General features: G+C 49.8%; 2 protein-coding genes across 2 annotated transcripts in view; one reads left to right on the forward strand and one right to left on the reverse strand.

Moving 5' to 3' along the window:
• SYN2 (synapsin II) overlaps window positions 1-21,781 on the forward strand; it is a 149,972-nt gene that overhangs the window by 96,852 nt on the left and 31,339 nt on the right. Inside the window, exons 2-5 of the mRNA XM_043442369.1 lie at window positions 3,600-3,657; window positions 5,395-5,486; window positions 7,812-7,968; window positions 12,919-13,008. Of these exons, the coding sequence (XP_043298304.1) occupies window positions 3,600-3,657; window positions 5,395-5,486; window positions 7,812-7,968; window positions 12,919-13,008 (397 nt within the window). The remainder of the gene's footprint in view (window positions 1-3,599; window positions 3,658-5,394; window positions 5,487-7,811; window positions 7,969-12,918; window positions 13,009-21,781) is intronic.
• Window positions 11,774-21,544, reverse strand: TIMP4 (TIMP metallopeptidase inhibitor 4). The gene is made up of 5 exons (XM_043442370.1): window positions 21,266-21,544; window positions 19,767-19,864; window positions 19,237-19,351; window positions 15,846-15,970; window positions 11,774-15,231 (listed from the first exon to the last, which is right to left on the reverse strand). Exons 1-5 carry the CDS (start codon window positions 21,402-21,404, stop codon window positions 15,034-15,036), a joined length of 675 nt encoding a protein of 224 aa, XP_043298305.1. The 5' UTR covers window positions 21,405-21,544; the 3' UTR covers window positions 11,774-15,033.

Below are 21,781 nucleotides of genomic sequence, written 5' to 3' on the forward strand. Positions count from 1 at the left end.
CCATTTCACAAAGTAGACATATATCAAGTCATCACAGTGGACACTGAAAATATTACAATTTTATTTGTCAATTTTTCCTTAGTAAAGCTGGAAAAAATAATCTTATGAGTATATTTTTAATTGTAAGCCATTGTAGCTCTGTTTGTAATAGCAAAAACAGTCCAAACACTGGAAATGGAATTTAATGCAACTATTATCAAGAAAGAGTCTTATCAATATGTGCTGAAAGCATATCACTAAGATTTTTTTTTAATTGAAGTAGAACTGACTTACAATATTAGTTTCATGCTTACAACATATAATTCAGTATTTTTTTTATTATACTCTATACAAAGTTATTATAAGGTAGTAAATGGAAAGATATCCCACATTCATAGATTGGAAAAATTAATGTTTTAAAATATATATGCTAACCTAAGATTATTAAGTGCAATAAAAAAATTATGGGGCAAGAAAGAAGAATGTATATAGCATGATGCCATGTGTATGTTCGAAGCATATATGACGGCAGATATATGCACACATTTTCCCCACACTGGAAGGATATACTTGTAACGGGTGATGAGGGGTATGTGTGATAAGGGGAACAGGAGGGGGAAAACGCATTTTTCATCTTATACTTTTAAGTTCTTTTGAAAATAGGTAGAGTTTTTGGTTTAGCCATCTGACATTTTTTTTTTCCTCATTTAAGCCACTTGCCAGAAGTCACAGAACCAAAAAAGTGTACAGCTAAGATTCCCACCCGAGCTAGCACACTGCTTCCTAACAGTGCTCTCTTAGGATCAGAAAGTAATTCTGTCTCTTGTTTGTAAATTACAAAAAATTTTCCATGAAGACACCTGGGAGAATGTGGTCATTCTCAAGAAGGCTCTGCGCTCCGTTGCCTGCCACTTTGGCTCCTGTTCTATGGGACGTGGCACAGCCAGGAGAGGTCAGTGACCTGGAGCCAGGAAACACAAACCAAGATTTCCAACAGGGCAAATTTCCTTCAGGAAAAGACATTAAGATCATTGGAGAGGTGGGGGTGGGGAGGAGGCATGAAAACAGGGTCATTAGCCAACTTGGTCAACGGGCAGGTGCAGGAAGTGGCAGATAAACACAGACAGAATCTATAATTATTCTTCAGTATCAGTGTTCAAAACCCACAAAATAAATGAGTGAATTAAAAAACTTGGCAGCGTCTAAGTGCCTAGATATAAACTCCTAGTGTTAGGCTTAACTCCTATGAACTTCTCTTTGATTTCGAGCATATTATTTAGCTGCTCTGGCTTTCTTTCCCCATTAGTCAAATGGACAGCACAGTCTATCCTGGCCACTTCACAGAGTTGTAAGGAACAAATAAGGCAAGAGATGTGCTTTGAAAATGCAAGACATCATACCAAAGGAAAGGTTGTTGTCGATGCCTCTAGGACATACCTCACAGAAGGAGATCTCCTTTCTCATTAAGCTTTTTTTTTTTTTTAATGGATCCCAAATTCTGTGACCGATTTTTTTCAAGTTGTTTCCATTAAAAAGTACTGATTTTTAAAAACTAATAACTTAAAACTGCCACACATAAAACAAATGGTCCACAAAACATTTATTCTCCTTTCCTGCTGAAGGGTTTACAATGCATTGTTATAATTAACCCGTCTTTTACTAGTAAACTGAAACGACCAACTGAGACGAGCAGGTCTGAGACCGTTCTCCCACCACTGGTTGAGACTGGGGTGGCAGGTATTTAGAGACAGGAAGCTGGGAGGAAGCATCAGGAAAGCATTGCTGGTAGCAAGGTAGACACACCTCACCAACACAAGCGAGAAACCTCATGGGATCATTTTATTCCAGTTCCTTCTGTTTAGAGTCGTGGACAAAGACCTACAGAGTCCACAAGATCCCCAGAGCAGTGATAGTGCAGTGCGTAGACTATTACTTAAAGCCACAAATAAGATGGAACCATGAAAGGGACTGGATGTGCTACATGCCCTTTGCCTGAGGGGCTTGCTGAGTTATGAATGCTGAACAGGACTCTGGAAGCAAGCTGATGAAGCACAGTAAGGAACTGGGACAGAGGTAGGGAGATGAACTTCGGTGATCCAGCTCTAGGACGGCTGAGTGCCTCTAAGGAGCAATTTGAGGGTAGCCCGGGACTTGGACAGGACAAATGACAACTTCCTGGAACAGACTGTTCCAGGACCAGAGAGGAAAGGAAATAGCCTGGCCCCATCCTGGGCAGTTAACAGGAGCTAGGGCGGGAAGTATTTGAAATGGAGCTAGTGCTCACAACATCAAGTGCCTTTTCAGTGGAGGAAGGAAAATGGGACAAGAAACCTGTGACATAGCATACACATCGAGTCAGTTTTCGTCACGGTGGGAATGAAGATGGCAAGAATGAGGAAGACGGTGCTGTGCAGGGCCGACAGCTCTGGGCTCAGACTAGGGCGTGATTACTGCTTCTGTCACTCACTTGCTGTGTGACCTTGAATATGCCAGTTTTCCCTCTGAGTCTCGGTTTTCTTATCTCAAAAATGATTGCCCCTCTCCCCATCTCATAAGTAGTTATGAGAGTTAAATGAGATGTTCTTGAAAGCAACTAACACATAATTCCTAGAATATGATTCCCAGTAAATGTTAGTTTATACCTTTGTTTTGGAGAGGGACTTTAGAAAACCTCCAGTGAGACATGCTGATTTGAAATTTCAAGCACTGGGAAAGCAAGGCCAACCTAGGTACCGTGTGGAAAGGCCTTTTTGACAGATGGAGAAGCAGCCTAAAAAGTCAGACAAGAAACTCTCATGAGAGGAAGGGTAGGTGAAGGGCAAAGTAACACTGGCTATAAATACAAGCACAAACACTGTCCCCTTACCAGCAGCTGTACTGTGAGGTTCCTCCGGCTTGTGACAAAATGGGAAGATAATAAGTACGGTCTATCTAGGCTTGACTCATTCCCTTAACTGCTCTGAAACACAGGAGAGGTTTTGTGTTCAATTATAGTAGTTTTCCTAAGCCTCTCCTGCTGCCACCGCCCCCCACCCACCACCCCCCACTATTTTTCTGGTATAATTAACTCTCTTCATTCATTGACTGTCCTTTCATCCTTGTTTTGTTGATTATATTTGCTTTTTAAATTATCAATTGCCTCAAATCCTTTCTGGAAGTATGGGTATGAAGCGGTAAAATAGTTTTAGTTTCTTCAGAAGCTAAAATTCCAAGGGTGGAAACCAGCTAGAAAACCAGAGTGAAACGCAGGATGGGGAAAGATAGGGAACTACAGGGAGGTATAAATTGACCTAGTTTTTAGCAGGAGTCACATCAGGGAAATCCTACTTCTGGACTTCTTTTGTAGCCAAAACATGACAGCAGCTGTTTTCATAAAAGCACAAAGCCTGGGAGTGAAAGGCCTTTTGGTTTATTTTATAGAAGAAAGGCCATGGTTTGCCAGAGGCTCTCTCATGGTGATCTGGTAGCAGACTAAGGTCTAACACTGACCCAGGTCTCTTGACTCTCATTCTGGGATTCTGTGTGCCGTGGTCCTCCTCATCTTTGTGAGAGTGAATTTCTGATGACAAACACCTGTACAAAACTAATAGGTGTGGGGGTTTTTTTTTCTTTTTTTCCAGGACCAAGTGCTTTCGGGGCAAAAAAGTCCTTGGAGATTATGATATCAAAGTGGAACAGGTAAACCACCCGGGAGCCCAGGATTGCACCTGCATCATTGTGAGGCCCTCTTGACACTCTGGAGTGAACCATCTGGTGCTGCCAAGTGGAAAGATCAGGGTCCATCACTAGCTTCTAGGCTCTCTACCTCCTCCCCCTACCCTTTCCAGGACGTCTCTCTCTATGAGACCTGGTCTTGAAGGCTGCATCTTTCGACTCCCCTGAGTTCTCTTCGTGGCTCTGGGGTCTGTAGGGAGGCAAGCAGTGTAGCTCTCAGGGCCCCTGGGGGTGCAGGGTCCTTGGGCTGAGGAACACTGTAGAGGAATGTCTTCCGAGGACACGGCCACACCTCCATACTGTGTTCGCATGGTCTTGCTCGGTAGATGCATGTCTGCCACTTGGGTGTGCAGCCTCCAGTGAGGCCTCCTCTGTGCCTAAGGCTGCACTTCAGAGAGAGCTTAACAAAGAACACCTCCTGGTTTTAACGCAGTGAAGTCCTGAAAGGCTCAGTTTTTCTCTTCCCGTACCCTTTGCTCCATGATAAATAGAGATTAGGTCCATTTGAGTCGGGGGGAGGAGGGACCTCCTGGTTTTAACGCAGTGAAGTCCTGAAAGGCTCAGTTTTTCTCTTCCCGTACCCTTTGCTCCATGATAAATAGAGATTAGGTCCATTTGAGTCGGGGGGAGGAGGGACCTCCTGGTTTTAACGCAGTGAAGTCCTGAAAGGCTCAGTTTTTCTCTTCCCGTACCCTTTGCTCCATGATAAATAGAGATTAGGTCCATTTGAGTCGGGGGGAGGAGGGACCTCCTGGTTTTAACGCAGTGAAGTCCTGAAAGGCTCAGTTTTTCTCTTCCCGTACCCTTTGCTCCATGATAAATAGAGATTAGGTCCATTTGAGTCGGGGGGAGGAGGGACCTCCTGGTTTTAACGCAGTGAAGTCCTGAAAGGCTCAGTTTTTCTCTTCCCGTACCCTTTGCTCCATGATAAATAGAGATTAGGTCCATTTGAGTCGGGGGGAGGAGGGATGTCCACTTTACACAGAGCATGTATTTTCTATGTAACGATAGAAACTACTCATCATTCCTTACACAGTGTGCTGGGATTTACTGATTTACTGTTTCTATCCATTGCTGCATTCAGTTCTTAGAATAACTTGTTAGGCAAGGTTGATAAAAATTATTTCCATCTTATAGATGGGAGAAACTGTCCACCCAGAGAGAAAAAGTAACTTGCCTGAACATCTTATGCGTCTCATTGGGCCAGAGCAGCACCGAAACCTGATTTCCTAAATGAAAACTTAGTGCTTTTATGTTGAGACTGAGAAAGGGCGTGTTTGCCTCAGTTTGCATTCCTGCTTTGCAGAGAGGCAGCAGAAAAGATGCTGGGTGGGGAGTCGGAAGCCCTGAGTTTTGCTCCCATCTCGGCCAACAGTAAGCTTTGTTTGTCCAGAAAAGTCACTTAACTGCTCCTTTGATAAATAAGGATAATTATTTCTGCCCCTGCTGTCTTATAGAGTGGCTATGAGAGTAGATGGGATCAGTTTGGGAAAATGCTTTGCAAACTGTAAATACATGTTTGGTGGAAAAGATGCTGCTGCTGCTGCTGCTGCTGCTGCTGCTGCTTTATGGGGGTGCCTCTCAGAGTCAGGACTGTGGGGCTTACTCCCCTACTGCTGATTTTATTTAGTTATGTTCTATCATAGTAAGAAACACATAAGGTGAAATCCACGCTCTTAATCCCCTCCTGTTATTTCCCAGGCGGAATTTTCGGAGCTCAACCTGGTGGCCCATGCAGATGGTACCTACGCCGTGGATATGCAGGTGCTCCGGAATGGCACAAAGGTGGTCCGGTAAGGTCCCTTCTGTCCTCGGGGTCACTGCCACCGTCTCTGGCGTGCCATGTGCAGTGTACAGACCTTGATGACATGTGTTGTATGGCGGTGGTGGAAGGAGGCAGAGAAAGCTGGCTCTGGCCCTTGGAGATGTCTTAGTTCCTTGGTGAAGGAAGCTCTGTGGACTCAGAGCTCACTGCCACTGGATGATTCCTGTCAGAGGTGTTGCAGGACTCTGGCCCCACCTCAGCCAGTGCAGCTCTGGACTTTTATCTCTCAGTGTATTTCAACTGGAAAACACGATTCCATTGCCTTAAAAGAAAAGAGCCGGGGGGAGTTTAAAAACCTCTGCTGTGGTCCAGCCTCCCATTATACACGGATTTGCTTCCATTCACTCAGTGAGTTGGCAGCAGAGTCCTGTGTACTATGTGAGTTCTCTTAACACCCTTCCCAGTGTTCTTCTATCCTCCAAATTTCTGGGAACTCCTAAGTCTGATAGGAAAGCCTGGGTCAGAAGGGACATTGTGAGTGGAAGAAAATTTGCAATTACAAAGCACTTACACTGCAGGTGGGGTGCTAGGTGACATGCAGATGTCATCAATTGTAATACAACAATTCTCTGTGGGAGGTGATGAAGATTCCAGAGGAGGGAGCATGGTTTCCACATTGTTATTCTTTCCCAGGACTCAGCGTGGCTTCAGGGTTCCAGGCATCAGGGTCTTGCTCCAGATAGAGGCTTCACTTCACCCTTTTCCCTTTTTCAACCTGCACTGCCCTGACCCCGAGACCACCAGCGTCCAACAGGACCTGGTCCATGACAGGGAAGGCAGAATCAGGTGTCTGGAGCCGAATGTCAGGGAGTGTGAGCTCATCCATCCTGGAGACTGAGGAGGACAGAAAAGAGCTCCTCACCCTTGGTCGGGGAGCACTCAGGAAGCTCCTTCTAGAGACAGTGGTGGGCTCCCCCAGCTGCAAATGGAGTAGGTCATGGGGACCCGTGACACAAACGGGTGGCAACAAGAGGGCCCACATCAGGGTGCTGGGAGGGATGCGGCAAAAACAAGGCGGGCCTCTCCTGTCAGCAGTGTGGGGACCCTGGGCTGACCGCAAGCCTAGAGCTCAGTTTCAGTAACCGGGATGTAAGGCTTGGTCTCAGGCGTATAGACGGAGCCAGTTTCCCAGAACTTGGGCACAAGGAGGTCAGAGCACACACCAGCTGACTTGATGCTCACTCTCCTGAGTGACTGAGGAGGGGTCCTACCACCTTTACTTTGGAAGACTGATCTCTGAGCCCAGGTGGGGCTGGAGCAGTAGGCGGAAATAGGCTGGGTCCCAGGGCAGAGAACCAGGTCCATCACTGTACATGTGTGAAATGGCCGAGGCCTGGAGCCTTGAGGGGAGATGCTGTCTGGGAAGGTGAGGTTCCTCAGGAATCAGGGCATGAAGTCGGGGCCCTGATCCTATGGAGCTCTGCTGTCTGGAGGTGAAACACATGGAGCCTTCCCGTGCCCGGGAACACACTGTACTCTCAGCTTCCTGTAGCCAGTTGCTCAACCTCAGCTCTGTGGAAACATTCGTGCCCCTCCCTAAATCTGCTTTGGAGGAATAACACTGGGGTGTCTGGCATCTGTTCTAAGCCAGCCTGTACCCTGGTTCACCGGGGGAGCTGCTAGGGGCCCAGCATCTTTAAGAAGCAGCTTGAGGAGTCACAGCAGGACGCTGAGGTCAGGGATCTTTGGAGCAGGGCAGTGAAGTCAGCCAAGTGTGGTGTCTTCAGAGTCTGCTGGAACCCCAACTCCAGAGCCACAGGAGCTTCCACTCTCATCCACAGGGACACGGAAAATTCTTGTTGACTTAAGGTGTGGCGGTCGAAAAGTGTTTCTTCCCTCCTCCCTGACGGCTTCTGCACCTTAGAAAAAGACAGTGCTTAACCCAGCGGAATTGTTCAGTCGCTCAGTCATGTCCGACTCTCTGTGACCCCATGGACTGCAGTACGCCAGGCTCACTTGTCCTTCACCATTTCCCGGAGTTTGCTCAAACTCATGTCCTTTGAGTCAGTGATGGCATCCAACCATTTCATCCTCTGTCACCCTCTCCTCCTCCCATACTCAATCTTTCACAGCATCAGGGTCTTTACCAGAGGAAAAGAATTTCAGAAATCTGTTCAAATCTCCTTTGAGAAGTGCCTACATAATACCTAGTCCATAAGAGAACAGTCATAACAAAATGAGGGTCTTAGCTCAGGTAACCCCTTCCCTGTCTTGGGCTTTGGAGACGGGAGACAAGAGGATATGTGTCCTGAGGTTCTGGTTGGTGGCAGACTTGCTTCTACATTCTTTCCAGGTCCTTCCGGCCAGACTTTGTGCTCATCCGGCAGCATGCGTTCGGCATGGCAGAGAATGAGGACTTCCGCCACCTGATCATTGGCATGCAATACGCAGGCCTCCCCAGCATCAACTCCCTGGAGTCCATTTACAACTTCTGTGACAAGCCATGGGTGGTGAGTGAGTCCCCCTTCCCTCAGGTAAAAGGGCAGCATCCTGATCCTCTGTCTCCGGGTCCCCAGAAGGACATCTGTTGATCCAGACACCGTGAGGGGCCAGCTGAGAGGGTGTGGGAGGAGCTTCAGCTGGGGCACGGGGTGGGGCCGGCTCTCACAGTAGGACTTTGTTGTCACTGGCTGGGCTGCCTCTGCTGCAGAAAGGACCTTTGGCCTCACAGCAGAGTCACACAAAGATTCTGTGAAGGAGCCCTTCCAGGTCTGCAGCCATCAGGTATAGCAATAAAAACACCTAATTCTTGCCTCCAAAAGATCTAACCATTGGAAAGGCCTGAGGCCACTGGGGACCAAGGGGATGGTGCACCTCAGAGGGGTGTTAGTGTCAGAGTCCTACCAAGTGTCTCAGCAACCTTCAAATGAGATTCATCCACACACGTACCAAATCAGACACTTTTATGCTCTGGAAGTGCCCTCTGAGATAATTGGCTCTCACTCCTTCATGGCAGAGATGTGACCATTTTCTGAAAGAAGATAAGGAGTATAAGACCACTTACTATGTGATGTCAGCTTCGGAGATTTTCCTACATGAACTTCATTTAATCCTCATAATAGCTTTACAAGGAAGGTGTTATTATTATCATTATTATCAGTTTTTACAGAGAAATGAGACCCAGAGAGGATTCAGTAACTCTCCAAAATTTCAGAGCCAGGATTTCTCTGACACCATCCCTCGCATAAGCGGGGTTACCATGTGAGGAAGAAGCTGGTTTGGTGGTCTCTTCCTGGGCTAGTTTGGGAATCTTGGAGGCAGTGGAAGCATCTGAGCAGAGAGAAGAGTGCAGCTGGGAGAGGAAGCGGCCTGAGATGGTTCTAGGCTGCTCCAGCTTCCCCTCTGACCGCCGAGGAGATCCAGCTCCTAGAACTCTGCCGCTCCAGGCTGCTCCTCTCAGAAGGAAACACCTGCCCCTAGTCACATCCTTCTTTTCTTGTTTTTCAAGGGTTATTTCAGCTCTCACACACCGGCTTGCCAAGGGTCATGGCACTGGTGGCTGATTGTGGAGTTCGCAGACCCCAAGCTTCTCCCGCTCAGGGAGTTGGAGCGGGGGTGTTTTCTTTTTTTAACCAAAAGGACCCGTCACCTCTACTCTTTCACCTGAACTCAGTCCTCCTATTTCCTTGGGAGCCAGAGAGACCTGGCAGTGTGAGAGGAAGACCAGTGAGCAAGGAGTCGAAAGATCTGAGAGCTGCTGTAGCAGCCCCTCACTCAGCCTTTCTCTCTGTCTGGCCTGAGGGCTTGGAGTCCGAGAGTTCTGCAGAAACCAGCTGCAGGACCTGCGTGATTTGAATGGGTTGCTGATCACAGGAGAGCGCATATGAGGCCTTCAACAAGCTTCCCCTTAGTCACACGGCCTTCCGCGCTGCACTCATGCCCTAGCCCTTTCCTCCCTCACCCCTTCAATACTTACTAGAATTTGGCTCCCTCATAGCCACACAGGGTGATTCTGCTAGCATCAGCTTTTTTTCTGGGCTATCTCACTAATCAGCCTCCTGACTAAACCAGTCTGTGCCCTGGTTTCTTTGTCTGTAAACTAGGAGTGGAGGCTTCCCCAGTGGCTCCGTGATAAAAGAATCTGCCTGCCAATGCAGGAGATGCAGGTTTGATCCCTGGGTTGGGAAGATCCCCTGGAGAAGGAAATGGCAACCCACTCCAGTATTCTTGCCTGGAAAATCCCACGGACAGAGGCGCCTGGTGGGTTACAGTCCACGGGGTCGCAAAGAGTCAGACACGACTGAGCGACTGAGCATGAGGATGAAACGAGGAGTAATCGCAGTACCTGCCCCCAGTCTGCCAGCCTGGTGTCACAGCCCCCAGTGTTGGGGATCTGAAAGAAACTTATTCCGTGCTGCGTGTTCCAGAACTGTGCCAGCGGCCAGGGAGGGGCGGGTCAGAAAGCCTGGGCTGGGGCTTTGCCCCTCCTGGGATCTGGGATCTGGTGAGGGTTCACATTCTCACCCGTTCACAGTCCCAGCACATTGCCATTGGCATCGCAGGGGAACAGCAGGGCTCCCTGGCCACACACCAAGTTCTCCCTTCATTTTCACTAAGCAGCTGCCACACTAATGGCATTTTATATATTGTTCTTTGCCTGTTCATGGGGATGAACAAATCTGGTGACTGTGAAGGGGACTTCCCTCTGAGATGATGACTTTGGTGTGTGTTTTCTAAATGTCTCTACTGTGGCTGCTCCTGGCGTGAGGAGAGGTCTCAGCCATGTTGGGAAGGTTCCACCTTGTCTCTGAACACATCCGCTATTTCATAGATTGCCCACGGCAGGCACATGGGGAGTTTGGAAGCAGAAGTAAGACCTATCAGTGAAAGCAGCAAGAGTGCCAGGGAGAGCAAGAGTGCCGCTGCCATATTGCTGCAGATTTATCTGAAAATCCTGTCACTCTATGTGGGGTTTTCTTAGAGGCAAATGCACAAGAGTGTAATTGAAGCACTTTATTTCCAGGAGGGATCAGGGTAACATATTAAATTCAGACTGATCTTGAAATCCCATTTCATCTGAGAAATCTTTCCTGATACATTGGATAAATGGTTATGCTGAGCATTATCTTCCTATTCATTGCCAATACCACCCCCAGCTCCAAGTGCATTCTTTTGTCTATGTGGAGAGGAAATAACCCTTATCAGATATTACTTTTGTTTAATTGGTGACTGTATGCTTGTGACTGAGGCCGAGTTTCCAAGGAGGCAGGCAGGAGTTAGATGCCAAGCCTAGTGCTCTGAGCAGAAGGGACTACAGAAGGTGGAGGAGGGTAGCGTGAGCCCCCAGGCACCCAGCTAGTGCATGGGAACTGGCCGCCATCTTAGTCTTGACTGTGTCAGGACTCTGGGAGCCTGCCGGGGGCCTTCTTGGCATCAGCGTGGTGTCTGTGTAACTCTCCCACATGCTGGGAAGATAGGGCCCCACATGCCTTGGTGCTGTGCCAGGGCGTGGGCTGCAGCAGGACAGAGGTTGTGAGGCAGAGCTGGCATCAGCTGGCTGGGGAGGCTGGAGGGCCTCGGGAGCTCAGGCAGGTATCCAGACGCCGAGAAGGAGTCCAGTCATTCCAAGCGGCCAGCCAGGACCTAAAGGTCAGATGAGGTAGCGGAGGGAGTTGGAGAATGCAGGAAAGGTCTGAGGGGTGGTCTTGGCAGTCAGAGAACGTGGAAGAACCAGAGAACACCAGCAAGCATGGCCGGGTACAGTGACGAGCGTGCTGGGTGGGGAGAGGCCTGGGCCCCGTCCCCGCACAGCCCCAACGCCAGGCATGATGTGGGGGCCTGTGCTCGCCTTTGCTGCTCCGGCCTCGGTCTCCTCATCCGTGAGATGAGATGTCTGGCCTAGAGACTCTCTGAAGTCTCTTCCAATAATAAAATCTTAGGGCCTTGGGGGTCCATCAATCATACTTGCAGCCCCGGAGGAGGCCTCGAGATCTAGAGCCACCAACTGCGTGTCACTGAGGAAAGTGACCCAGAAACTCCAGTGTTTCTCAGCATTTCAAAAATAACAGATTCTATCTCTACTTACAAAAGGACCACAGCCAATGATCACTAAACAGCAGTCTCATCATGGAGTTTAGGAGGAAATATAATGAAAAGATTTTTTTTTTTTTTGGTGTGGTTAAAAAGTTTGAAGAACTGATCAAATTCAGTTGTCTATTTTATACATGAAGAAAATGAGGCCTGGAGAGGAGACATCATTTGCCCAAGGACACCTAGCAAGTTCAAGGCAGAACAAGAAGAATTAGAAGACTCTGGTTTTCTAACAACCCAGCTCTGGCTTTTATTGTCTCCCCGTACCAACACACGTGCTAACATCACTGATTGAAAACAGGAACTGGGCTTTTGAAAAATGTTCTATCTTTCCCTTCTTTAGTAAACAGAAGGTCGGTTTAATCTGGCAACTCTTCCTTCCAGCAGTTCCAGGTATCAGTGGCTTAGAGCGTGAGCCCAGTAGCACGAGAGAGAAGACCTGGATCACTGCCGCTGCCGGGGCTTTGGGGTGGGTGTGTGTGGAGGTGGGGAATGAGTGTGAACGGATTGAACTGGAAAGTTTCCTGTGGGAAGAGCATGGTCTCTTTAGAGCCTGAAAGGCAGCTACATGAAGGAGAAGGAAGAGTTATGGGTTAGGACTAAAGGGGTCTGGCTATGAATCTGGCTCAACTGCTGTGTGACCTTGACTGGGCAACCTCTCTGGGCCTCAGTTTCTCCACTTATAAAGTAGAGGGGTGGGCAGGGGACACCAGGGACGCTACATGTTCGCCAAAGGCAGACCCTGACATTTAAGTATGTGCGCTTCACCCCTTCTCCCTGGAGCTGTTCTGGCTTTTCACAGGTGAAGGGTCCGGTGAGTTCAGTTCTTAGATGAGCAGTAAGTCCAGAAGACGGGGTCTGTCTTTGCTGCATTCTATGATTCCATCCTCCCTTTCTTTTCCTTGGCATTTGAATTTCCAAGACTGGGCCCCTTGTTCCCCCATCCAGCTTCATCACTTTCCATCTCTAGGGATGATGGTGTTTAGAGTTATAGAGACCAAAATTTCAATGCCAGCTGTCCCTTTTTTTGCAGCACTGTGGCTTTAGGCAGTCACCTACCCTTCCTGAGCCTCATGTGTAAAATGAGGATGATAAAGAACCCTAGCTCATCAGTTTGATATGAGGATTAAATGAAATATCATTAACACTGGGTAGGCACTGAATGAATACTAGCTCACTCTCTCCCTTCCTCAACAGAAGCATATGTTCCTGGAGAATAGAGGGTGGGACACCTCTTTTATATCCTCAGAGCACTTTGTACAAAGCCCTCAGTGGAGCAGATGCTCAATAAATACTTGCTCAGTGGGTCGCCGTTTCGTCTGCCCCAGAAGCTGTCTGGGTAAACGGAAACCTTTGCTTCTCTTTTGCAGTTTGCCCAGCTAGTGGCCGTCTACAAGACCCTGGGAGGAGAGAAGTTCCCGCTCATCGAGCAGACTTACTACCCCAACCACAGAGAGATGGTAGGTGGCTGAGGGGCGCCGGCCTCTGCTGTCTGCGCCGAGCTGCCGCGTGGGCCTCTGAGGAGGGCCTCGGCCTCTCAGCCCGAGACTCCACTGAGGCCTCAGACAGCCCTCTGTCTCCAAGACAGAATAGGAAAGAGCAGAAACAGGGGCGTTTTATCAAAAGCTGAGAGTAACAACCTAGATGGATCAATAGTCAGAAGATCCTGCTGCTTGCGATTCTAGCCACAACTCACAGACGGTTATGTTCCCTCACCACGTGTCAGCATCCCAATCCGAAAGGAGAGTGGGCTTAACGATTCCTGGCCAGGATAGCTAACATGGCACTTGCATGATTTCAGTGAGATTCTTTAAGCAAATAGTCTGTGAGGAGTGTGGTGTGCTCCTCAGGTGTAAGCTATTGTTCCTGATATTATTCACCAGACACTTCCTCAAAATTCAGATAAGACAAGGGTTTCACTCTGCCTTCTCTGAGGCCATCCCAGGATGGCAGAAGGAGCAGAACGATGGGATAGACGGTTGGTACAGAGGCTGCCTCTAATGTTTTCCCCCATTCTTCTTCTCTGGCCCCACGTTCTCTGCCCCAGGCCTGCATGGTCAGTGGGTAAGCCTACTTAACCCACCAGTGGAGACTCTCTGCTTTAGCTTTCCAAGTCTTTTGCTCCAGGACAGAGATCTCCAGAAGGAATCTCCGTTTGCACCATTTCTGTGGAACCTTCTTCCAGTGTTTTCTGCATGCCTCAGCTTATCAGCAAGCTGTATAGAACCTTGGGGCCTTGGGAAGAACTACCTTCTCCATCTTTGCCAGAGCTTCCCCGGGAGAGGCCCTGGAACTTTAAGCACTTGTCCCTGATAAATCCTTAAGACCCACATCAGGACAAGTCAGGAAGGCTTGTAGAGGCAGAGGAACCCTCAGGGGCTGTGCTTGTAGATTTCAGGGTGTCCAAGAGGACTGAGCAGAAGGCTGGGGGCAGCGGTTCTCAAAGCAGGCTGACCACTTGAAGAACTGTAACATTTGCAAAGTATATTCCTCACCTACCATCCTTTCCCCCAAGGGCCCTTGTGTTCTTTTTCTCCTGTCCTCTAGCCTAAAATGTGCCCTCAAGAGAGGACACCCACCCCCCACCGCCAAGATCTCTGTGAGGTTTCAAAAGCTAAGGGGGAATTTCAACTCTATAACAGAAAGGCTTTTTTTTTTTTTTTTTTACGCTTAAAAAAGGTTTTGAAGTAGTAATGAAAACATTAGTAATCTAGTAGAGAAGGACTTTCTAAAGGAGACAGAGGAGAAGCCTTTTGGACAGCAGTTGAAGACATTAAGTATAGTCAACCTGGAGAGACAATACCCAAGTCTATTCTTGTCTTGTTAACTGGGCCAGGCCCTGTGCCAAGAATGGTATAGAGGGGATTACATTGTAGGCTTCACACTGAATGACTCCTTGTCCCCCTTTGTCACTCCCCTAAACAGGTGAAAGCGTATCAGAGGATCAGAATGAGTTGAGACTGGAGGAGTAAATGAAACACAGCCAGAGGATGTTGTTCTTTTCATTTCTCCAAGTCAGCCTGTTTATGATACTGTCACCCACCTTCTGGCCTTATATCGCACAAGGCCACCCCATCTCATATGTATAACAGTCATCATTTCTCCCCTGTCAGATCAGTTAGGATAAAAAGAAAACACACTTATCTGGGGAGAAAAAGGAATAGTCCTAGCTTTGAAAACAGAAACTAAGCCAGAATCAGTAACAAATACCAGCTCAACTAGAAGGTTTGGAGGCAAGGATGAAGAGCTGAGGGTGGGAGAGAAAAGTCCTGCTACTTTCCCTAGCCCTTGGCCTGACGTGTTCTGGACTGGGGTCCCGGACACAAGCTGCCACACGCCCCATCCCTGCCCCCATGCTGGCCACACCATCCACCTGATACTTCCCCTTGTCTGGCATCCATGAAGCAGGTGGGGACAGCCAGCGCCCTGCCAGGAAGGAAAAGGGCTTGGTCTTCGGGACTCTCAAAGGGTTGTGGCGATCCCTCCTAGGGCTGGATGATGTCAACAAACTCCTTCCTGAGGGGCAAGCGTCCCTGGTACCAGCTACAGGTGCCATCAACATGCTTCATGCAGACATAATGCTGGGCCTGGTACCCGTAGAGCTTCCGTTCCAATAGCCAGTCTGTCCAGAGGCACTCGTTGGGAGCCGAGATGGTGCAGGGCACCATATAGCAGGTGGTGATCTAGAGCCATAGCCACACAACATCCAAGTGAGTAGGGTGTCCTTTTTCTGTTCTTGCCTTTCAGACTCCTACATGTTCTTACAGCATAGCTCAAATGCCCCCTAGCTTATAAGGTCCTTCCAAGTCTCCAAATTTCTCCCTTAGTTATCTTTCCCCTGTACTCTCCACATACAGTATTGCCTCCCAAAAAGCCCCAAGGCCCTTACTCTACCACTGACCTAAGCAAGTCACTTCACTTCCTACAGCATGAATTTCTTCACCATAAAATGGAAATCTTAACTCTTCACAAATTTGTTTTAAAGACTAAATAGCTTCAATAAATTAACCATTACAGGTCCTGGCAAAAAGAGTAGACTCTCTTTAAGTGGTAGTGTATTATCCCAGCCTGTCTTATATGATGGCTGCCTTCTCAGTCAGAATGCAAGTACCTTGAGATCAGGGACTACGGGCCTTGTTGCTTTCCCACCCCCAACTTTGAACGATGCCTGATCCATCACAAACCTCTAGTACAGCAAGTGAATAGGTCACGTGCATGGGAAGGAGGGAATACCGAAGGATGAGGCTGCATGGCCCTTCACCCACCCCCAAAGACCTTGGAAACGAACAGTCCTTACTTGGCAGCCACAGTTCAGATGGTAGTGGTGATTCAGACTTTCTCTCTGCAGAAAGGATAGGTTCTCCCAGGGCTCGATGTAGTTGCACAGATGGACAAAGACTTTCCCATCACTGAGGATCTGACCTTAAAGGGAAGATAGAGGAGAGCCCACATGAGGAGTCTGCTTGTGGAGCTCCAGGAGTTCTTAAAGAGGCGCAGAATCACAGCCTCCTCGGTATCTTGTGGTGGAAGTGGTGACATGGGGCTCAGTGAAGGAGCCAGAAAAACCTCTACTGTCTTTATGTCAAAGCCATTACCAGATGATGTTTGTATGAGTGAGAGTTGTAGGGCAAAGGCCTTTCCATTAGTGTGGTGCGGACAGAGGGATGTGGGCTTTAAGTCAAAATCTTGGCAGAAATCCCTTCTTTTCTATCATTTACTAGTGTGTGACCATAAGAAAGCCATGTAACTTCTCAGCTGAAAGATAAGAATAATAAGGTTATTGTCAAGATTAAATGAGAGAATGTCTGTGAAGTTCCCAGCACAGTTGTGGACCCACAGAAGATGTTTGATACATAGTAGGTCTCTCTTCCTTTTCAACCTTTTCCAACCTTTGTCCTGCTCCAGTGATATCTTGGTGAGTCTCTCCCCTTCTCCTTTACATATCACACTCTTTCCTATTTTCCAAAGACCCTTTTTAGTACCACCTTGTCCGCAAAGCCATCCCGGGCCATACTAGCCCTCACCTCTCTTAAAACTTCAGTCATTCAGTCATTTACTGGCTGAGCAACTACTATGGCCTGGTACCAGGAATACAGGAAATAAACATGACAGGATTTCTACCCCTAAGGAGCTAAAAACTAGTAGGGAAGACAAATTGTTGTTTTTGTTCAGGTGCTCAGTCGTGTCCAATTCTTTGCGGCCCCATGGACTGCAGCACGCCAGGCTTCCCTGTCCTTCACTATCTCCCAGAGTCTGCTCAAACTCAAGTCCTTTGAGTCGGTAATGCCATCCAACATCTCATCCTCTGTCGTCCCCTTCTCCTCCTGCCCTCAATCTTTCCCAGCATCAGGGTCTTTCCCAGTGAGTCAGCTCTTCGCGTCATGTGGCCAAAGCAGTGGAGCATCAACTTCAGCATCAGTCCTTCCCGTGAATATGCAGGGTTGACAACCAAGTAGAAAATGATACTGTTGTATGATTCTATACAGGATGTGGTATAAGAACAAAGGAAACACAGTTATCTCTGTCTGTGGAAGGGGTGGGGGCAAGAAGGGTGTCTAAGATGATGCTTGTGTTGGCGTTGAAAGGATGGGTAGGAGTTCAGCTGCCAGACGAGTTGGGGAGGGACTTCTGGACACTGGGGCAGAAGGGCACAGCCCTGCAGAATACCTTTTGCACCTGCAAGTAGTTTAAGCTCCAGGGGAAATGAGGGCCTGGGAACGGTCACTGAGTAGTGACAGGAGGCAAGGCTGGGGAGGTCAGCTGGGTCTGGTCACAGAGGGTTTTAGGCAGAAGGGCTGCATCTTCTCCTGCGGACCATGGGCACCACGGATGAGTTTTCAGTAAGCCTACGCTTTGTCATTTAACCCCACCTTCGGGTGGACTTGACCTCCGTGAGGCAGCCAGCACATGTCTGCATCCCTGGTGCACTACAGCCCCTAGCAGGGGGCAGGTGCTCAGGAAGGAGGTGGCCCCGTCAGCTGGTCCTGGGACCTGGAGGGCTCAGGGGCCTGCCCTGCCCCTGCTCTCCCATCCAGAGGTGCCCGGATCAGCACAGTTCCACATCCTCAGACTTGGGGGGCCCCAACCTGCGTGGCCTCCAACACCTGTGACTTCTTAGATTTGAACTGAGGGAGCTCTTTGAGGACTGTGGCATGTTAGTGCATCTCCGCTTGCCTGCCCCAGGCCAGGCAGTGAGGAGGTGGTCACTCATTGCTGAACGGATGGACAGAGAATGGAATTCCTCCTTCCGTTCTCCCCACCTGCTGTGTTTTTCTTTTCCAGGCCTTCTTTCTAAATATGTTTTATCCTTTAGGGAAAATGTAGATCCCACTTACACAATGAAGGCTTCCCTAGTGGCTCAGATGGTAAAGAATCTGCCTGTAATGTGGGAGACCTGGGTTTAGTCCCTGGGTTGGGAAGATCCCCTGGTGAAGGAAATGGCAACCCACTCCAGTATTCTTGCCTTGGAGAATCCCCTGGACAGAGGAGCCTGGCGGGCTACAGTCTGTGGGGTTCCAAAGAGTCAGACATGACTGAGCGACTACACTTTTACTTTCACTTTACACAGTGAGGCTTCCCTGTCTACAGCCACACAGATACCTTCCCTGAACAACAAAATAATTCAGTATTGCGTTCATTCAGTCATGGATTAGACTCTTGTGAGGTACTTTAACTATTCTATCCCAGTCGGGGCAGCATGAGGAGATCTGCCTGGGCCCAAGGGCTGGGAGACAGAGTCGTGTTAGAATCAAGGCTGCTGTTAGGGCCTGTGCTTTACTGCACTCTCAGAAGAAGGCTTTGGGTGTGAGTCAGTCACGAACCAAGAGTGCGAGCCGCCGTGGCCGCCTAAAGCTGATGCTGTCGTAGGCTACAGCGACTACTATGTGTATGTTGTGTGTATGTGGGGGTGAGGTTGCGAATGCACAATCCTCCTTTATTCTGTGTGACTAAGACCTCCCCTGCAGTGTGGTCCCTGGTTCAGGGTCCAGTGCTGGGGAGGGACGGGGACAGGCTCTATCCCGCTGAAAGTGGCCAGGACAGGAAGGGGTCTGGGGACCACGGCCAGCAGAACCTGGAGCTAGAGTACATGTATCTACTGTCCTCAGGCCTCTGAAGGGTCATCCTGGAACAGAGGGCAGAGCTGAACCCACCAGGGGCAGTTTCAGAGCAGCAGAATTTGGCTCAAGATACCAAAAACCTTAGGCTTCCCAGATGGCTCAGTGGTAAAGAATCCGCCTGCTAATGCAGAAGGTGCAAGAGACGCGGGTTCGATCCCTGGATCAGGAAGATCCCCTGGAGGAGGAAATGGCAACCCGCTGCGGTATCCTTGCCTGGGAAATCCCATGGACAGAGGAGCCTGGCAGGTTACCATCCATGGAGTCGCAAAAGAGTCGGACACGACTGAGCATGCATGCACCAAAAATCTTACATCGCTTAAAGCCGTTTGGAAACAGAACCAGCTGCCCTAGGCTGGAACAGCAGCCTGTGAACTAGGAAGGCAGTGGCACTCACAGGGAGGTTACCAAGGCTTCTGCCAACTCAGGCTACCTCTTAGTAACGCAGCTGTTTTGTGCCCAAGAAAATGCCACCTGGCTCAGCTTGCTGCCCAAGGTCAGCTCAGCTGGGCTCCTCCTTGCCTGCGTTCCTAGGGCAGAGACTCATAGGGCCACTGCTGGTCTTTAGCTTACCAGTCAGGAGATACTGCTTCTGGCTGTTAGCTTCCAGTTTCACCCCACAGAGGGAGGAATCAAAAGGCGTATAAATATACTGAATATCGTTGACTTTCTCAAACCCTTTGAACATCTGAAAGGCAATTACGAAAGAGCAGTATTGAGTCAGTGAGTGTACTTTATATCTTAACAGGAAAAACTTTTTCTTAATCTAAAAAAGTTAAGTGAAAGTCTAGTTCAGGACTCGTTGCACACAGATGACACAACTGGGTCTCATCTCCCTAGAAATAATTAAACCTTGGTTTCTTCCAGTGAGAAGGGAGGCGCCTCTAGCAGCCCCATGCACAAACACTGAGGGCCTCTCCTGCACTGTCCTCTGGCTCTGATGGCCTGTCCCCTACACGTCATCCACTCCAGTATCTGTACCCCTAGCATCACTGAGCCAGGCCACCCGAACCACCAGCCCCCCAGCCCCACCCCCCCAGATCACAGCCCCCAACTCCTTCTAACAGCCCAAGGGGGTGACACCCTGTCCTGCCCCCATGTACCTTTATCTGTTTGATTTCATACCGGATCATTTTTTGAGGGTCAGCAGGGTCTGCGCTGGCAGGAACTACCTTCTCACTGGAGATCTTGGCCCGGATAGCTGCACAGGAAGAGAAAAGAGGGGACCTTCAGCAGCCTGTGGGAGCGATCCTCCTGGGATCTGGGTGACCTGTGGCCCCCTGGAGAATTCTGCAGAGGGGTTCTGGGTTTAGGTCTCAGTGGGTTTCGAGGAAGATGCTGCATGTAAGGGATACTCCTCTCTAATTTCTGGAAGTTCCAAACTCCTCGGGCCTACCAGGTCCTTGAGTCTCTCCACTCTGCCTGCTGGTCTGGGGAGTCGAGTTCTCCGCAGCCCAGGGTACAGTGGGGTGGAGACGGGCAGGGTGGAGGAGCCACTTGAGGGCAGTCAGTGTGTAGTCATCCACTGCTGTAGCCCAGGACCTCAGAGAGAGCCCAACCGAGCTGACGTTGGCAAATGTTTATTGAAATAATAAATATCCTCACCGTGCACAGAGGTAGTTCATCTCTTTGTCATTTGGGTATTAATCAAAACCTGTTTCCTCCATGCCTGGTCTAACACTGGGTCCTAGGCCCACAGGCACGATTAAGGACAGGGCCCCCACCCTGCAGAACTCTTGGTCTAGTGGAGAACACTCTTACAAAGACCAACAGCACAGCACAGTAGGAGCACAGAGATACTGGAGATGCTGTGGTAGCACCAGGGGTCAGGAAGCCTTCAGAGAAGAGGAGACCCCCTAGTTTTGAGGGATGAATAGGAGTTTGCCAGGAAGTTAAGGGTTTTTGAGGAAGGGCATTCCAGGCAGAGAGAAAGTGTAAAGGGTGAGTGTTGGAGTGGGGTGGTGGTGACAACCTCAGTTATAGGCTTGGATACAGAGGGATGTTTGTCATGAAAGCCCAACCCCCTGAACCCTCCCCCCCCCCAACCCCCCTAACCAGTGGATCAGAATAATCACTGGGTAGTTCCAGAGACTTGTTCAGTGACATCCCATAACTGCAGTAGATAGGGGAGAGGGGATCACTGTGGAGCCCTTTACACTGTCTTTGTGCTCTTTCTCTCAGTTGTAGCTGACTCTTTGCAACCCCGTAGACTGTAATGAAGCCCGCCAGGCTCCTCCATGGGATTTCCTAGGCGAGAGTATCGGACTGGGTTGCCATGCCCTTCTCCAGCGGATCTTCCCGACCCAGGGATCGAACCCTTGTCTCTTGAGTCTCCTGCATTGGCAGGCGGGGTCTTTACTACTCCGCCTCCTGGGAAGTCCTACACTGTCTTTTATTTTCTGGCAAGTCAGCGGGTCTCTGCGCTTGCAGGGTTGCTATGGCACCGGCCCGGCCCAACCCACCGGCCGCAGCAGGAGGCAACTGGGGCGGGATTTGAGCTCCACCCCTTCCCCCCGAGACTCCAGGTCTGCTGCGCGGCCCCACCTCGACCCCACACACCCCCACCCACAGCTGGGGCCCTCGAGAGCTCCCCCGGACTCACCGAGCGCCGAGTGGCAGACGTGCTGCTGGGGATGCGCGGGGGCGCAGCTGCACGCCTCGCCCAGCCCCGGCGGCCGCAGCAGCGCCAGCAACCGCAGCAGCAGCGCCCAGCTCGGCGCGGGCCGGGGGCTCCGGGGCATGTCTCCGCAGGGCTGCGACTGAGCCTGCGGGGACTGTCAGACCACAGTGCCCCTCCACGGCTTCTCCAGAGCGCGGCGCGCCCCTCGCCCCCGGCTTTATGAGGTGGACCCAGAGCCAATCCCGCCCCGATGGGCTCCGCCCTCCCTTGGCCGCAGGCCACCCTGGGGCTGCCGACCTGCGGCCCTCCTGGCCGGCAGGCTTGGTAAGACGCAGAGGAAAGCCGCGAGAGTCCCCGGTGCTGTTTCCGGGCCTGAGCCCTCTTGAAGTAGAGGGAAGGCACCGGGAAAGGGGATGGCGTCAGGACAGAAGGACAGGGCAGCGTAGACAGATGCATGGGGGTGCAGAGCCCAAGGGGCTGTGACTCAGGCAGAAGGGA

This window comes from Cervus canadensis, chromosome 22, assembly GCF_019320065.1.
Source record: "Cervus canadensis isolate Bull #8, Minnesota chromosome 22, ASM1932006v1, whole genome shotgun sequence".
Lineage (NCBI taxonomy): Eukaryota > Metazoa > Chordata > Mammalia > Artiodactyla > Cervidae > Cervus > Cervus canadensis.